At 40.7% G+C, this 18,288-nt stretch overlaps 1 protein-coding gene across 2 annotated transcripts in view; it reads right to left on the bottom strand.

Annotated features, from left to right (window-relative positions):
• Positions 1–18,288, bottom strand: part of SLC22A15 (solute carrier family 22 member 15) — a 177,642-nt gene that overhangs the window by 52,440 nt on the left and 106,914 nt on the right. For both annotated transcript variants that reach the window (XM_033943273.1, XM_033943274.1), the window contains one exon: positions 7,222–7,339. In XM_033943273.1, the coding sequence (XP_033799164.1) occupies positions 7,222–7,339 (118 nt within the window). The remainder of the gene's footprint in view (positions 1–7,221; positions 7,340–18,288) is intronic.

The following is an 18,288-nucleotide window of genomic DNA, read 5'->3' as shown; positions in this document are numbered from 1 at the left end:
TTGTCAGCCTGTTACTCACTGTGACATTCTGCAAGTGTGGAAGCTGCAAACAACGGACAGGTTACAGAGAGAACTTCTACCTCAACAAGCCTGGAATCCAGTCTTCTGACTGACTCTCAGGCTTGATGTACTGGCCAGACAGCTCAACTTCCACTGGAACCTGCGCATGCAAAATGAGAGGTGGAAAGCAGCCGGCCCTGATCCTGGACAAAAACCGCCACAAAGCCTCACATCCTGCACTTAAGCCCACTGCGGACAAAACTGAAGCAAGCTATGCTTCCAAAGGAATGGTCCCTGAGCCTTTGAACTATTAGTGCAGGCTGTCCAAGTGGGTGTACTGCAAAACAGTCTTCCCCTTGGAACCAGACTCTTGACCTCAGCCTGCGCTCTCCCACAGCCAGAGCTGTCCCATAAAGGGGATCCTCTGCAGCACCGAAATGCCTTGCAAACAGTGAGAAAGACCGAATTTTAAATGAAAAGAAACACGAGCAGAAAAGACAAGCTTCTACTGTCTCACTTGTAGGAAGACAACTGAGGAACAGCCAGATGGATGGAAGGTGGAGTAAAAGAATGCAAATGAAGCTCCCTATAAGAGTTTTTGCGAGAAGAGGTTGACTATCTGTTCAGTAATGGGAGTTTCTGTTGTACCAGAAGTAAGAGTTACATTTTCTGTATTACTTCAGATATCGTGGAGAAGTATAGAGTTTTGTGGTCTACTGGAATGTTTGCAGTGGTATACCCAGAGTTCCTGCTTCAAACTCTCAATATAATTATGTTTGAATTTTTTTTTATCCTTGGTGTCTCGAGATTCTGTAATGCTTTCTACTTGGGGAATAGTATAAATTTGTAGACCTGGCGGTAATTTATTACTTTCATTCTGTTCCTCCCAGGAAAGGCTATTTTGTTTAAAATCATTAGAACTTAAGAATTGCCATTTCCGGATCAGACCCTAAGTCCATCAAGTCCGGTGATCCGCACACGCGGAGGCCCCGCCAGGTGTGCTCTGGAATAGTTTTAGTCCCCATATCACTGTATGCTTCTCAAGGGAGATGTGCATCTAATTTACCCTTACCCATATCACTCTATGCCACTCTTAAGGAGATGTGCATCTAGTTTACCCTTAAATCCTAGAACTATTACTCCTGTGCTACCGCTTACAAGTCTGTTTAGTGTTTTTGGGAACCATTGTCATATGATAAGTTAGCGGTCTATAAAATACTGAGTGGATTGGAAAGGGTAGGTGTTAATCGCTTGTTTACTCTTTCCAAAAATACTAGGACTAGGGGGTATGTGGTGAAGCTATTAAGTGGTAGATATAAAACAAACCAGAGAAAACATTTCTTCACACAACCATTATAATTAAACTTTGAAATTCATTGCTGGAGAATGTGGTGAAATTGGTTAGCTTAGCGCGAGATAGAAAGGCCATTATTGAGATGGCTTTGGGAAATCCACTCTTATTCTTAAGATAAGCAGCATAAAATTGGTTTTATTACTTAGGATTTTTGAAAGGATTGAAGTATATATTGATATGATATTAATTATTAATTTATTTATAGATAAACCAATTAATTAAGAATTTTTTAATTGGGAATGAAAAATTAAATTTTAGGAATATGAAGTATTGATATGGTTAATTATTAATTTATTGTTTTAAATGGGTAGGGTTTGATCTAATTCTTTAATGAAATGATAGATGTAAGTAAATATGGGTTGCCCGGGGGGGGGGGCTTTGGGGTTACTATTCCAATGTGTGTTCTTAGGCAGTCATTATATTGGGGGGGTTTGGGTGAGAATAGGGCGGGATTTTTATGTTGTCTTGGGATGGTTAGGTTAAGGATTATTAAATCGTTTGGTTTACAGAAGGGGAGGCGAAATATAGGGATTAATGAGTGTGCTAAAGGAGGAATTTTTTCAGACTTTAGAATTGGAAATAGGGAAGATGATGGCTATGTTTATGATTTAAAATTTTGTTATTTACTTGATTTATTTACATATTATATGCTTATTCAGCATGATGTCTTTTAAGGTTTTTTCTATAAATGTCAATGGCCTGAATCATATGATTAAAAGGAAAAATGTATTATCATTTAAAAAAAAAACAGAATGCGGATGTTTACTATTTACAGGAGATTCACCTTAATATGATTGAATCGCAGAAACTAGAAGGTGGGTGGGTGAAAAAATGTTTCGCTCCGGCTACAGGTAAAAAAGCAGGGGTAGCAATTCTCATCAATAAAAAAAGTACAGCCACTTTTAAGTTAGTAAATTCAGATCCACATGGTAGATGGTTACACGTAGATATGAGCTTGGAAAATAATACCCTGACGTTGTTTAATATATATGCCCCTAATTCAAACCAACAAGACTTCTTCAAAACTTTACAGAGCTTGTTACTACCACTGGCTACTTCTAATTTAGTAGTGGCTGGAGATTTCAATGCTGTGATGGATCCTTTAAAAGTAAAAATATAAAATCTTTAGGATTAGATAATTTGGTTCAGTCATGTGATTTAAAAGATATCTGGTGCATTCTTCATTTTAATGATCAGGAATTTTCATTTTGTTCACAGGTTCATAAATCTTTTTCGAGAATTGATTATATTTTTGTTCCAACTCATAAAGTTCAACATGTGATTAAAGCTTCTATTGATCCAATTATTATATCGGATCATGCAGGAATATGGGTTGAATTACAATTAAATCAACCAGAGAATGGAAAACCTCTGTGGAGATTTGATAATGCATTGCTTGTGGATGACAAATTTTTGACAGATTTTAAAATACAAATTAGTGAATTCTTTCAATTTAATTTATCAGAGGATACATCCATGGAAAATTTATGAGATGCTTTTAAGGCTACTATGAGAGGTTTTATTATGTCATATTCTGCTCATATTAGGAAACAGCTTAAAATACAATTTTTGGATTTAGAAAAAGAAATTAAATTATTAGAATCTAAATTGATAAAAAAATGAGACCAAGATACATTGCAAGCTCTTTTAAAAGCAAAAGGTAAATATAATGAATTAGCTTCAAAAATGATAAGGAAAGATTTGTTTTCCAAACAAACAATGTATTATGGAAATTCTAATAAGGCGGGAAGATTATTGGCAAATTATCTCAAAGCAAAGAAAAGAAGAAACAATATTAATGCAATAAAAGATGATTAAGGAATTATAAATAATCAAATTGGACAAATATTAAAGCAGTTTCTGAATTTTTATAAAGGCCTGTATTCTTCTGAGCCTTATATAGAGAGGGAAAAGGATGGTTTACATTTTTTAGATTTAATTGTTGGACCATAGGTTCCTGAGCATATAAAACGAAGTTTAGATGAGCCTATATCTCTAAAAGAGTTAGAATCAGCATTGAAATCTCTTAAGAGTTGGATCCGCTCCAGGTGGTGATGGTTTTACGGTAGAATTTTATAAATCATTCCAAAATGTCCTTTCCCCTCATTTATTAAATTTATATCAGTCACAACTTATAAATGGTTATATTAAGGGTACTATGGCTGAATCATTAGTAATTGTTTTGCCTAAGCCAAATAAAGATCCCACTTTGGTTTCGAACTACAGGCCTATTTCTTTAATAAATGTGGATGGTAAACTTTTGGCTAAAATTTTGGCTATGCGATTATCTAAGGCTCTCCCTTATATCATAGATATGTACCAGACTAGTTTCGTAGCTAAAAGACATTCCTCTAATAACTCTAGATTAGCGTTACATATGTTAAATTTATCCAAGAATTTGGATGATCCTGCTTTTGCTGTTTCATTAAATGCAGAGAAAGCATTTGATAGAGTTGAATGGAGTTTTATTTATCAAGCTCTAGATTGGTTTGGTATAGGTTCTGGATTTAAACAAATGATTAAAACATTGTATAGTTTCCCTGTTGCAAGATTAAATATTAATAATACGTTGTCTGAGAGTTTTCAGTTGCAGAGGGGAGTTAGACAAGGTTGTCCTTTATCTCCTTTGTTATTTGATATTGTATTAGAACCCTTATTGTTAGCTATTCAACAAGCAAAGGGGATATTAGGTATTCCTTACTCTGATAGGGAATATAAGATTTCAGCTTATGCAGATGATATTCTGCTTTATTTGAGAAATCCAGAGACTACCATACCTTGTCTATTGGAATTGATTGATACATTTGGTAAATTTTCAAGTTATAAAATTAATTGGAGTAAATCAGAACTTTTACCTTTAAATGTCTATTGTTTGAAAGGATTATTTGATTTGTTTCCATTTATATGGAAAGAGGATGGATTTAAATATTTAGGTATTCAAATTAAAAGTACAATTGATGGCACAGTAAAAGAAAATGAAAAATTTGTACTAAAAAGAGTTACGGAGTTATGTAAGCAATGGAATCCTTTACATCTTTCTTGGTGGGGGAGAGTTCAAATATTAAAATGATGATTTTGCCTGTGGTTTGTTATTAAATGAGTATGATACCTTTTTTTTTCAAGGGTCCTTTTATAAAAAGCTTAATGGTATTCTTACAAAATTTCTTTGGCTTGGTAAAATGCCTAGAATTGCTTTAGTATCCTTGCAAAAGACAATTGAGGAGGGTGGGGTAAAATTTCCAAATTTTTATAGGTACCATCAAGCCTATATTTTACATCAGGGTATGTATTGGATCCTCCCAGAACTCATAGACAATGCCCCGGATTGGTTGTATTTAGAATGGCGCCTCTTGTTCCCTTTAAATTTAGTTCACGTGCCAAGTATTAATATGCCTAGGAAATATAAAGAGAATAAAATTTTAATGGATACATGGAAAACATTGAGATATATTAGTAACTTAACACCTATTCCAATTAATAAGTCAACTAATCAATCATTATGGATAAACTCCAAGATTAAAATCGGCGGATTTCAAGTCATTTGGAAGAATTGGATTATTGCAGGCATTCGAACTCTGAATGATGTTATTTCAGATGGTAAACTGCTTGAATTTTCACAACTGCAACATAGATTTGGTCTTAATAAATCGCAAAGTTTTAAATGGTTGAAGTTGAAGCAGGCTATTCAGGTGGGGTTCCTTGAATGGAAAAATCTTAACAATCAATATAGTATGGAGTTCCTATGCTTCCAAGCAAACTTCCTAGGACATCAAGTCGCATTGTGGTATAAATTATTATCTGGATACTTGAATAAAAAACCAAAATGTGGTCTTAGAAACATTTGGAGCATTGAGATTAAGCATCAGATTTGTGCATCTCAATGGCCACGAATTTGGTCTTGGAGGATGAGATGTACAGTGTCAGCATCTATGAGGCAAACTTGGTTCTTTTTGTTACATAAAGCGTTTTGGACCCCTGTTCATTTACAAAAATTAGATAAATCTAAGTCCAATAAATGTTGGCACTGTAATCTGGAACCAGGGACATTAGATCATTTACTTTATTATTGTCCCTATATCAAGTTATTTTGGAATTCAATCTGGTCTCAAGTAAACTCTTTATTGGAAAACCATGTTGCGCTTTCCTATGATACTGTTTTATTCGGAATGGCTATGAGAAAGAAGAGTCAAATATCGTCATACAATAACAAACTTTTATTAGTCATGACAGGGGTTGCCATTCAACATATTACCAATAATTGGAAAAATTACAAGAATCTTAATTACTCATTCTGGTGGAATTCGTTATGCCATATTTTTAAGATGGAAAGAGCTATAGCGGTACAAAAAGGGACATATAATAACTTTGTAAAAATATGGGGGCCATTGGCATAGTATTGTGATGGATAGACATCAATTCTTTTCTTTTCCTTTTCTTTTTTAGCTTTATTTAGCACACACAAGTGGGGAGGGTGGAATTGGGGAGCAATTTTAGAAGATGTGGTATATAACAAGTGTATGTTCTATTTCAGTTGAAAATGTGATGAAGGGTGGGGGTTATTACACTATTAGATTTTATGTGTAAGATATTATAGTGCTATATTGGAATTATTTGTATGATGTATTTTTGTGCACTTGTTGTTTGATTTGAAAATGAATAAAGATTTAAAAATAAATAAATAAATAAATTACTTGGGATATAGCTAGGTCACTGTTGGAAACATGATACTGGGCTTGATGGACCTTTGGTCTGTCCCAGTATGGCAATTCTTGTGTGTGTCAGTTCTGCCATTTTTTTTCTCTTGTTCTAATTATGTTCTGACTAGCAGGTATAATGTCTAGGTGTGCTGAGCAAGTAATACTGACTGGTTTTGGTGCAGCTGTCAAGAGTGCTGGAACATAAGGAAGGAAGAAAAATCTCTGTGTGTGGATGCATTTCTCCCTTCTGTTATGCAAAACAAACAAACAAACAAAAAAAAACACACCCCAAAAAACACACATTAAAATTACCCAAAATGTTTATATTTAAAAAAGGATTAGACTTCCATGTTTAGTTAATTTTAACCCCCTCCTTTACAAAGAATTCCTATGAATGTCTGAGCTGTTACTGCCGCAGCTGGCGCTAAAATTGCTAGCACGGATTTGTAAAGGAGGGGGGTTAGTGTCTGTGAAAAAACATAAAAAGTTGTGAATGTACCGTATATACTTGAATATAAGTCGAGACTCCCATTTCCCCCCCCAAAAAGAGGTTAAATGGTTGACTCGAATATAAGTCAGGCGGCTTAATATTGAAGTGCCCTGCCAGGATCTGCACCCAGAGGCCCCTCCCTCCTTCGACAGGCTCTGCATCCAGCCCCCTTCCCTTCCTCCCCTGTCAGGCTCTGCACCCAGCCCCCTCCCTGCCTGGCACAGTAACCAGCCCCATTCCCTCCCTCTTCTGTCAGGCTCTGCCCCCAGTCCCCTTCCCTCTATCTCCTGTCAGGCTCTGCACCCAGCCTACTCCCTGCCAGGTACTGCATACAGTCCCCTTCCCTCCCAGGGCAGGCTCTTCACCCTATCCCCCCCTACCTTCCTTGTCTATCATACCTCCTTTGCCACTGGAATCCCTGGTGGTCCAGAGGTGTAGCAGGCAGGAGCGAGCTTTCTGTGCTCCTGCCTCACTGCTAACCCAGTTGGTCGCTGCCGCAAGTTCTGGCTTCAGTCAGCCGGTGAGCAGTACAAACAGAAGCGCGCTTTGGCGCTGCTGCTCGGAGCTGAGCGGCTTCCTGAATGGCTCCTGCAAATGTGGAATAGATTGGCACAGGAAGGACAGAAGGCAGGCATACAAGTACAGTCTGTTCAGCTTTTTAACAAAACTAGAAACCTTACCTGACTATTGTAGGATAAAGCTCAGATGTATAGATGTAAACAATATTAAATGATGCACTGATAGTCATTTTCCCTAGTAAGGACAACAATTGTGCACTTGAAAAGAATGTCTCATCTCCTAAGGGGGAAAAAAATAGCAAAAGTAACACTATTAAAAAAACCCAGGAGAGCACATAAGTGAGCAAAAACATTTCAGATACACACAGAGAGAGATTCCAGACAAGACTAAGGGGTTGGAAAGAGAGAAAGAAAGAAGAAATATATTTTGACTTAAAAGAAATCCTTTTATTAAGGAAACAAAAGGAAATGTAGTGGAATAAACCAATTCTAAATCTTCAAAACTGCACCATTACGTGTTCATTATCTATATAACAAAATTACACTGTTATACATTAAGGGAGCACAACTGTCAGAAGCTATTTACCTGAATAATATAATTTATATGGGTAAAAAATGACTAACTGCCCACCCTTAAGCCAGCAAGTAGTTCCCATAGGGTTTCACAGAACATTCATTTTTACAACTACTATGATAGATGCAGCATTGTACAGAAGCACATAAGACAGTCCCCTGCTCAACAGAGGTTACAATCTCAAAACAGGACAAATAAGGGATTAAGAGGAAGATTCTCAAAAACCCGCGTTAAAAAGCGACGGTTTGCTAACGAGAACGTTCGGATGCCAAAACTAAAAACCTGAGACATTCTTAAAAAAAGATCGCCGGACAGCAGCAAAGGTTTCCTAAATTTGCATGTGCCCATGCGCAAAACCCCCCGTAAAAAAACAAAACCAAAAACACACTCTCCCACTGCCCCTGTGTTGTGATGCAGCGGGAGAGATGCCCATTCTCTCTGCTGCATCACAACACTCCCCTAAAACCCCAGCCGCGACCACTCCTGCAGCAGGAGAGATGCCCACTCTCTCCTGCTGCAAATAAAAAATAATTAAAAAATACTGTCCGGAACGCCCCCCCCCCCACCAGGAGAGATGCCCACTCTCTCCTGCTAGTAGTGACCCCCTCCCCCTCTCTCCTCTGCACCCCTTCCTTACCTAAACTGATGAACCGGCAGTACATCCTCCTTGCAGCTGCTGCTGCATCGTCTGGGCATTCCCCACACCCAATGCATCTTGGGATGCACCGGGGAGGGGCCTGAGGCTCTGATTGGCCCAGGGTGTTAAGGCCCCCTCCTACCTGAGGGGCCTTAAACATCTTGGACCAATCAGAGCCTAAGGCCCCTCCCTGAATGCATCAGGAAAGGTCGTAGGGCTCTGATTTGCCCAGATGCCTAAAGCAACTAGAGGACAGAAGAACCAAGAACAAGAATCTGGATATACTGCTTAACAATGAGGGCCAGGCAAAGGCTTGCATATGTGATGATGAAAGGTCATATGCAAGGCAAGGCTTGAAAGTGTGTGAATTAGCAATACATGTGTAACTGATTGGTACAGACACAAATACTGGAGAAGACTGAAAATAGTATCAGAGTCCAAACCTATTGAAATGAATCAAAAGACGAAAACAGAGAAAAATACCAGATAAGAGGTAGGCTTAGGCCATGATGTCAGATAACCCCCACCCCCCCAGGCATCTAGAGACTATAAGCAAAGTAACATTGTCCAGCGTCACCAGCTAGATGGAATTAAGAACCACTGAATTGGAGAGTATATTTACAGACAAAGGAATTCAGAAGCTTAACCGGAGGTAAGTGGTTGAGATGTAAACCAAAAATATAAAAAAGCACATCTACTATTCAAAAGGAAGAAATTGTCTTAAGTTAGATTTAATATGGTTTACACAGGGTGACCAATCAGTTCATGGGAACTTCCTAAAAATTTTAATAAGGAGTTCACCTGGGTATATCCTCAGCGCAGAAAGTGCCATACAAGGTTTTACCCACAAACATCACCTTTAGTCACCCCGCAAACCTTTTAAGAGAGAAGACAAGGACATATTTTTCATACGCAGTGGGATGTGTCCCTGAGGAACAGAACGAAACAGGGGACTCTGTAGGGCATTCAGCTGAGGCACCCCCTAAAAGAGTAATAGGTCAGACTACATTATGAGGTATCAAAGAGGGACTGGATAAATTCCTGAAGGATAAGGGGATTGAAGGTTACAGATAAAGGAGAAAGAAAGGAGGTTTGAAGGATATACAGGATTAGGGAAGAACAGGTTCTAGACAAAAGACCTGATGGGCCACCACGGGAGCAGACCGCTGGGCGCGATAGACCTCTGGTCTGACCCAGCGGAGGCAAATTCTTATGTACATATGATTGCTAAGAGAGAGCTTGAACTCCTTGCGGACTCATGAAAGCTAAGTTTTCCTTCATATTTGATTGACTGGAGGAAACTGCTGTTATCAAGAACTGTTTGATTTGAACAGTTTTATTGATACACTGATGATTTCTTTGATTCTAAACTTGCACATGGCACTTTATTATTTTTTTTTTCATATATAAAAAAAGGCACTTTTGCACTTAAAAAGTTTGCGAGGTGACGGAAAGTGATGTTTGTGGGTAAAACTACAGATTGGTTGAGATGGAACTCTGAGACGATCTTAAGCAGGAATTTTGGATGAATTTGAAGGACTACTCTGTTGTGGTAGAATCTTGTAGAGTGGATTTGATACTAGTTAGGGCAAGGAGGAAAACCACCTTCCAAATGAGAAATTTGAGAGAGAAGATTGAGAGCAGCTCAAAGAGACTTCATAAGGGAAGATAATACCATGCTGAGATTCCAGTCCAGAAGTGGAAGCTTGATAATTGTTTGGTGTGGTAAAGTCCTTTCATAAATCTGAATACCAGGGGATGAACAGATAAAGGTGAAATGCACTGATGGTATCGAGATGTACTCGAACTGAGGGCTAGATTCTCAAAACTTCACGTTAAAACTGATGAGCCACTGTCGCAGCCGTTATTGTAGCGATTTCAAAAAAGCGAGTCATTCTCCCAAAAATGTTTATGCAAACGAGGCTGGCAGAAAGTAGTGAAGGGTCGCTAAATTTGCATGCGTCCATCACTAGTGATAGCGATAGGCATGTACAGAATAAACACACTAAAAAACCAAACAAACCCAAATCGAAGATTTGCCACTGAAGTCAAGCACCACTCATCCAGGAGAGATGCCCACTCCTTCCCGCCACCAAGCAATGCCTACCACAACACTCCCCCACCCAGCAGCGGGAGAGATGCCCACTCCCTCCTGCTGCCAAGCAATGCCCCTCCCACCGCACCCCCACAGCAGTGGAACAGATGCCAACTCCCTCCCACCGCCATTAAGCAACCGCCCTACCCGACACCTCCTCCCCCCCCACGGCAGTGGGAGAGATGCCTACTACTTCCCGCTAACAAGCAATGGTTCCCACCAGCAGCAGGAGAGATGCCGACTCCCTCCAGACACCATGCAACCCCGCCCCGTTGTTCCCCGCCCCCTCCCCTTTCCTTGTTTATGATGGATGACCAGAGGGATGCCTTCTCCCTCCAGCCAGCAGGCCTGCCTCTTAGGCCGTTCCCCTGGTGCATCCTGGGGAACGGCCTAAGGCTCCAATTGGTTCAGGTTGTTTAAGGTCTCACTCTCCCGCTGCTGGGGGAGGGAGGTGTTGGGGGGGCATTGCTTGGCGGTGGGAGGGAATAGGTATCTCTCCCGCTACAGCAAAATTTTCCAACAGGTCTGAGATGTCAATCCTTACTTTCCTGTCAGTGCCTGAGCCAATCATCGCTCAGGCATTGATCAAAAAGTAAGGCAATGACAGCTCAGACCTGTCAGCAAATTTTGGCCACAAATGTGGCACAACAAGGTTAGAGAATCACTCAGCAATTATAGAGAATTGCTCAGAATGCTCATTTTAATATTAATGACCTCATTGTATGGCAGTATTGGAGACAGCAGGAAAATTCAGAAAAGACCATGGTTTTAACAATCCACCGCTAAAATACATGCACGTTAAACCAACTGGAACCAGTTTAGCGAGCAGGCAGATTCTAGTTTTGATAATCTGCCCCAAGTTGATTTGAGGCCTAAATTAGAGAGATGAAGTAGGTAGCCCAGAATAGATGGGAGTGGACATGAGACAGGATCTAGAGATTGAAATGCACACATCAAGCAGAAGATCTGGTCCATTAGAAACAATTATATCATTAAGTTGAAGGTTTCCTGGATGCTTGAAGAAACTTGCTTCAGGAAAGGTGAAGGCATTATGTGTTCAGTGAAAGAAACCATGCTGCTAGTGCTAACGAGAGAGGATTGGAATGGAGAAGAGATCCATTGTTTTGTGTTAGTAGTGTTGGAGACAGTTGTAAGTGGAGTGTGCCTTGGGTTGAAAGTTCTAGGAGGAGAAAAAACCAAGATTGATGTGACCAGCGTGGTGCTGAGAATCATGATACCTTGCTCCTGGATAAGTAAAGTTTTCCTAATAGAGGCACTGCAGAGAATGCATAGAGTTATCTGTTTTCGCAATGTTATAATAATAATAATAATAACAACTTTATTCTTATATACCGCCAACAATCTTGCGACTTCTAGGCGGTTTACAATGAAGAGAAACTGTACAGACAGCGAATTACAGAGTATAGCATTGAACATCTAGTGATAGTAACAGAAGAGTTACAGGGTCTGTGTTATTACACGGTTTCACAATGAGTAGCATTATACAGTCGACGATATTTAGAGCATAAGTAGGAGAAGAGAAAGGAGATTGTGCTTTGAGTTACAAAGGTGCAAGACTGCGAAGGTGAAAAAGATAACATAAGATGTTGATGAGAAGTAAGTTGTTAACTTGGTACATTTGAACGAAGGACGGGCACCAGTGGGAAAAACTGGTAACAATTAAAGATAGAAATTTTGGCAGAAGAGGGTAGACAGACTCCTTGGGATGGGAGGAGGCTCCGATATTAGGGGAGAAGTCTGGTTAGGTTATAAATTTCTTAAACAAGGTGGTTTTTAGTTCTTTCCTAAAGATACTATATGATTCTCTGGCGGCATCAGTGAAGTAGCCTGTCCAAGTTTGCAGTCTACCTGCTTGAAATTTGAATGTTCTGTCAAAGAAGGTGCGATATCTACAGCCTATGATATTTGGGTAGGTAAAGAGGTTACGGTTTCTGGTAGGCCTAATAGAGGAGTGGAATTCGAAGTGAGGTAGTAGGTAGCTGGGGGCCAGTCCCCAGATTAGTTTATAGCAGAGGCAGGAGAATTTGAATAGAATTCGTGCTTCAATTGGTAACCAATGAAGGAGTTTGTAGAATGGACTAACATGATCGCTCTTCTTTAGTCCGAATATTAGACGGATGGCCGTATTTTGGACTATTCTCAGTTTTCTCACATTTTTTTAGATATTCCCAAGTAGACAATGTTACAGTAGTCCAGGGTGGATAAAATCAGTGATTGTACCAATATTCTGAAGGATAGCGGGTCGAAGTATTTTTTTATGGTTTTCAGTTTCCAAAGGATGAAGAAGCATTTTTTAGTCACCTAGTTTATGTGCTCGGTCAGGGTCAGGTGGGTATCCAGGGTGACTCCCAGTATTTTTATGGTTTTTAGTATTGGGTGATCATGGCCGTTTACATATATTGTAGTTGCGGAGATTTTCTCGTTTGGGCTAGCAAGGAAAATCTTTGTCTTTTCTGAGTTTAATTTCAGTTTGAAGTTTAAAGTCCATTTTTCTATTTCGAGCATGATGGAGGAGATATGTTTTGAGTTGGTTGAGGTCACATTTGTTATTGGTATTAGTATGGAGATGTCGTCTGCGTATATATAATAAGTTAGGTTAAGCTTTAGTAAAAGGTGGCCTAGAGAAGAGATGTATATATTGAACAAGGTGGGAGATAGGGGGGATCCTTGTGGGATTCCCGAGGGGCTTTTCCAGGGTTCAGAGTAATTTCCTTCATGAACCACTTGATAAGATCGTTTGGTTAGGAAACCTTGGAACCAGGTCCACACGCTTCCTGATATTCCCATTTCGTCGAGGCACCTAAGCATAGTTTCGTGGTCCACGAGATCGAAGGCACTGCTGAAGTCTAACTGTAGGATCAAGGCGCTGGAACCTTGATTGAAAAGGTTGTATAGGTGGTTAAGGAGAGAGCCTAGGACTGTCTCGGTGCTGAATCCTTTTCTGAATCCAGATTGGTGGTCATTTAGGAGAGAGTACTTATCTAAGTGATTTACTAATTCCAAGTTGACCAGCCCTTCCAGCATTTTGGTGAAAAAGGGGGTGCTCGCTATGGGTCTGTAGTTGGACGCCAGTGTGAGCGAGATCTTCTGGTCTTTGGGTATGGGTGTGATTAGGATGTGTCCCATATTTTCCAGGTAGGTTCCGTTTTTGAGAGAGTAAGTTGCCCAGTTAAATAGGTCCCTCTTAAATTCTGGTATTGCATCTTGCATGATCTTAGACGGACATTCATCTAGTAGACAATTTGATTTGGAGTATTTGTTGAAGAGTGCAAGGAAGTTATTCCAATCTGGGGGCTCGAAGTGGTTCCAGCTCATATCGCCTTTGGATTCACTACTCTGCATTTTGAGGTTGAATTCAAGATTGGGTGGAGGAGGGGGTATTGAGGCTCTGAGGTCGGTGATTTTTTTCCTAAAGTGGTTGGCTAGGGTGGAGACCTCTGGGATTTGATCGTGATGGTTCTGTAGTATTTGTGTGGTGTCTGTTATTTTGCTTACTAGTTTGAATAGTTCTCTACTGTTTGTATTGGTTGTCCTATTTTCTGTGCATAACAGTTATAACGCTTTTCTTTGATCCGATTCTTGTAATTTTTCATTTTTTGTTTAAATTTAATTTTATCTTCTACTTTGTCTGTTTTTTGCCATACTCTTTCCAGTTTTCTGAGATCTTGTTTGAGGGCTAATAATTCAGCGTCATACCATTCTTTTGATGCCCTTGTGTTCTTTTTGTATGATTGAACAGGAGCTATTTGATTTAGTGTGTCTTTTGTGAATTTGTCCCATCTAGTGGGGAAGTCTTGCTCTTCCTCTAGTGGGGAAGTCTTGCTCTTCCTCTATTTTGGGGTGTAGTTCATAATGGGTCCAGAATTCTGTTGGATTGGTGATGTTTCTGCAGGTGACTGTTTTTTTCAAACTGGTTTTGTTTATATGTTTTGCTGTTGAGTGTTTCTTTTGCCAACATAATTCAAAATTGAAAGTATAGTGATCTGACCCATTTTCCTGCATGGTATTGTATTTTTTTTTGCGTCGGGGTCTTTGTGGGAAAAAGTGACGATGTCCAGTTGGTATCCCTTTTCATGTGTTTCCTCTTTGTCAGGAATTTCAAAGCCCAGGGTATTTAGGAACAAGTTGATTTCTGTCACTTCCGGTTTTTCCTTTTTCTCTAGGAAAAACCGGAAGTGACAGAAATCGACTTGTTATGAGGAAGGCATCTGACTCTAGGTGATTGGGGGCATGCAGCCTGGAACAGAAGAATTTCAGTTTGTGGTTTCAGATGGGGGGGGGGAAGCAAAGAGGCCAATGTCTGGAGTCCTCCATTTGGAGAAAATCTGACATAAGATGGTCAAGATGAGAGATCATTTGTGAGTCTGCTGAGTCTGTCTGTTAATACATTTTGCTTCCCTGCCATAAACTGCTCTGTGAGCAATGGCCCAAGTCCAAATCTGGAAATAATATGGCAACTTGGTTGTCGGTTTGAATGAGGACTACTTGCTGAAGGAATGCCTTTGAATGGCTTCAGAGAAAAATGCTTGAAGTTCGAGGAGGTTTATATGTAGTGTTTGCTCATGAGGGGACCATACTCCTTGAGTGTGTAGGCTGTCTAGATGAGCACTTCAGCCCACCATTGACACATATGTGGTGAGGAAGTTTTGAAATGGAAGAGGCTAAAAAGGAAGTCTTTGAGGAAGGATGGAAGGAATCATCCACCAATGGAGGGAGTGCCTGAATTGTAAGGTAACTTGGATTAAGCATAGAGGAGTCCTGTAGCTTGAGACCACTGGGTTGATGAAGAGTCCACTGAGGTATTCTGAGGTGGAGACATACAAATGGAGTGATGCTTACTGTAGAGACCATATGGCCTAGAACAGGGGTGCCCACACTTTTTGGGCTTGCGAGCTACTTTTTAAATGACCAAGTCACAATGATCTACCAACAATAAAATTTAAAAAAAACACAACGCACACTGTACGCATAGAAAATGTTAATCATCATTCCTATTCCAGGGTTTTCAAAGAGGTCAAAGCAGATGACTCTATGCACTATCACTTCAGTAACAACCATACAAAAATAGACAAATATACTCCCTCCCTTTTTACTAAACCACGTTAGCAGTTTTTAGTGCAGGGAGCTGCGCTGAATGCCCAGCGCTGCTCTCGACACTCCTAGGCTCCCTGCGCTAAAAACCTCTATTGCGGTTTAGTAAAAGGGGACCTTAGTGTAAAATATAGACAGCAGATATAAATTCAGACACATTTTGATCACAAAATTTAAAATAAAATCATTTTCCCTACCTTGTCTGGTGATTTCATGAGTCTCTGGTTGCACTTTCTTCTTCTGACTGTGCATACAATCTTTCTTCCCTTCTTTTAGCCTGTATGCTTCTTCTCCTCCAGACCTCATTTCTTCCCCCAACTTTTCCTTCCTCTTCCCTGCCCTTTCTTTCTCTCTGCCTCCCTTTCATTTTTTTCTGTTTCTCTTCTTTCCTTCTGTCTCCCTGCCTGCCCTTTTTCTTTCTTTCTCCCTGCCCTCCCCCAAGCCACTGCCACTGCCATTGCCATCGGGGACCAGGACCCAAACGCCACCAATAACAGGCCCCAAGCTCTCCCTGCTTCGGCCAACCAGCATTCCTCTCCCTGACGTCAATTCTACCATCGGGAAGAGGAAGGCTGATCAGCCCAAGATCGCGATTGACCTATTAGGGGAAATGCTGCCGGGTCCTGCCTTCGCGGAAACAGAAAGTAGGCAGGACCCGGCAGGAAGAAGAACAAATGCTTGTCTCCCGCATTAGCCCGTAGCGAACGCTTGCTTCAGGGCTCTCAACATGTGCGCGCCGGCTTCCCTTCTCCCCTCCCCCCCCGGATATAACTTCCGGTTTCGGAGGGAAGAGAAGAGAAGCCGGCACCCGCACATGTTGAGAGCCCTGAAGCAAGCGTTCGCTACGGACTAATGCGGGAGACAAGCATTTGTTCTTCTTCCTGCCGGGTCCTGCCTACTTTCTGTTTCCGCGAAGGCAGGACCCGGTTTTTTGTTCAGCAGCGGCAGATGACAGCTGGGCGGATCGCCCAGCTAAAAGGCCCTAGGGAGAAAGAAAACTGGAGAGGAAGGCTGATCGGCCCGTAGATCAGGACGGCAACACGAGTCTATCACAGAGCCCGGGATAGGCTCCGCGATCGACTCGCGTTGCCTTCCTGAGCTACTGGTCGATCGCGATCGACGCGTTGGGCACCCCTGGCCTAGAAGATATAGTACTTGTCATTCCGTTATGCATGTCAGAGTGGAGGCATGCTGGCATAGGTGAATGAGATTGCAAACTCTAAGTTACGGTAGAAAAGCTTTACCTTGTGTTGTGTTCAAGAGAGCTCCAATGAACTCCAGCATATTTGATGAAGCAGATGTGAATTTCTAGTAGTTTACAGCAAACCAAAATAGCTCTAGAACTGTGGAGTTAATGGCATCCTGAGCTAGAAGTGATGATGAAGCCTTAATCAACCAATCATCCAAATAGGGAAACATATTAAATCTCCATGAGTGAAGGGCTACCACTACTACCATAAATCATTTTGTGAAATCGTGAGGACCCGAAGCTAGGTCAAATAGTAGGACTTTGTATTGGAAATGTCAACAGCCAATGTGGAATCAAAGATAATTTTTATGGGTAGGTAGGATGGATATGCAAGTATAGGCCTCCTTGTGATCTAGAGAGCAAAGCCAGTCATCCTTATTTAAGAGAGGCAGAAAGACGCCCAGAAAGACCAAGCAAAACTTCTCCATCAAGTATTTGTTGAGGTCCTGGCGGTCTAAAATTGGACAGAGGCTTCCATTTTTTTTTTGTATCAGGAAATACTTGGAATAGAACCCTTGGCCCTGCTCCTGCAAAAGAAAATGTTCTATTGCATTTAGCTGGACTAGGTCCAAGAGCTCTTGGAGGAAGGGGGGGGGGTCTTCTGGAGGGAGTTGAAAAGAGAATCTCTTGGTGGGTGGTTTGGAGGTGTTCTTAGTAAGTGCAGGGCATAGCTTTGAGCCACTGCCTGACAAACTTACTAGTCTGATGTAATGAGGATCCAAAGCTGGTGAAAATAGAGAAGTCTGCCTCCTATGGGAAGATTTTGAGGAAAGGCAGAGAAATGTTAGCAATTGCTCTCTAAAAAGGAGTCAATAGGACTACTGGTGCTTAGACTGAGACTGTGGTTGAAATTTCTGTGGTCTTTTGCTTTGAGTGGGATCGTTGAGCAGATGGTCTAGATCAGTAGTTCTTAAACCTATCCTAGGGGGACCCCCAGCCAGTCAGGTTTTCAAGATATCCCTAATGAACATGCATGAGGCAGATCTGAATATAAAAGAGGTGACAGCCATGCAAATCACCTCATGCATATTTATTAGGGATATCTTGAAAACCTGACTGGCTGGGGGTTCCCCAGGACAGATTTAAGAACCACTAACCAAGAAGAAGAGGAAAAAGTTGATTATAGCGACATTTAGTGTTATAATAAGAACATCTAGAAGTGGAAGAGTATCTCCTAGATCAGTGTTTCCCAACTTCTTCAAGCCAAGTACTCCCTATGTCTAACAAATATCAACCAAGTACCCCTGCCCAAACTCCGCACCAGACTCCACCCCCATAATAATAGTGGCCTGGATTGGTCACTGTGAGAATGAGCTACTGGGCTTGATAGACCATTGGTCTTACTCAGTAAGGCTTTTCTTATGTTCTAAAAGTACTAATTGTAATGCAATTTCTTCCATCCATTTTTCATATATACACAATATATGATATTTTTTGCTCCATAAGACGCACCTGACCATAAGACGCACCCTAGATTTAGAGAAGGAAAATAAAAAAAAACCAAACAAACACATTGTGAACCAAATTCTCCCTGCCAGGCTCTAAACCCAACCCCACATTCC

Source organism: Geotrypetes seraphini, chromosome 4 (assembly GCF_902459505.1).
Source record: "Geotrypetes seraphini chromosome 4, aGeoSer1.1, whole genome shotgun sequence".
Taxonomy (NCBI): domain Eukaryota; kingdom Metazoa; phylum Chordata; class Amphibia; order Gymnophiona; family Dermophiidae; genus Geotrypetes; species Geotrypetes seraphini.
The sequence above is the reverse complement of the archived record's forward strand: the minus strand, read 5'-3'. Positions and strand labels throughout refer to the sequence as shown.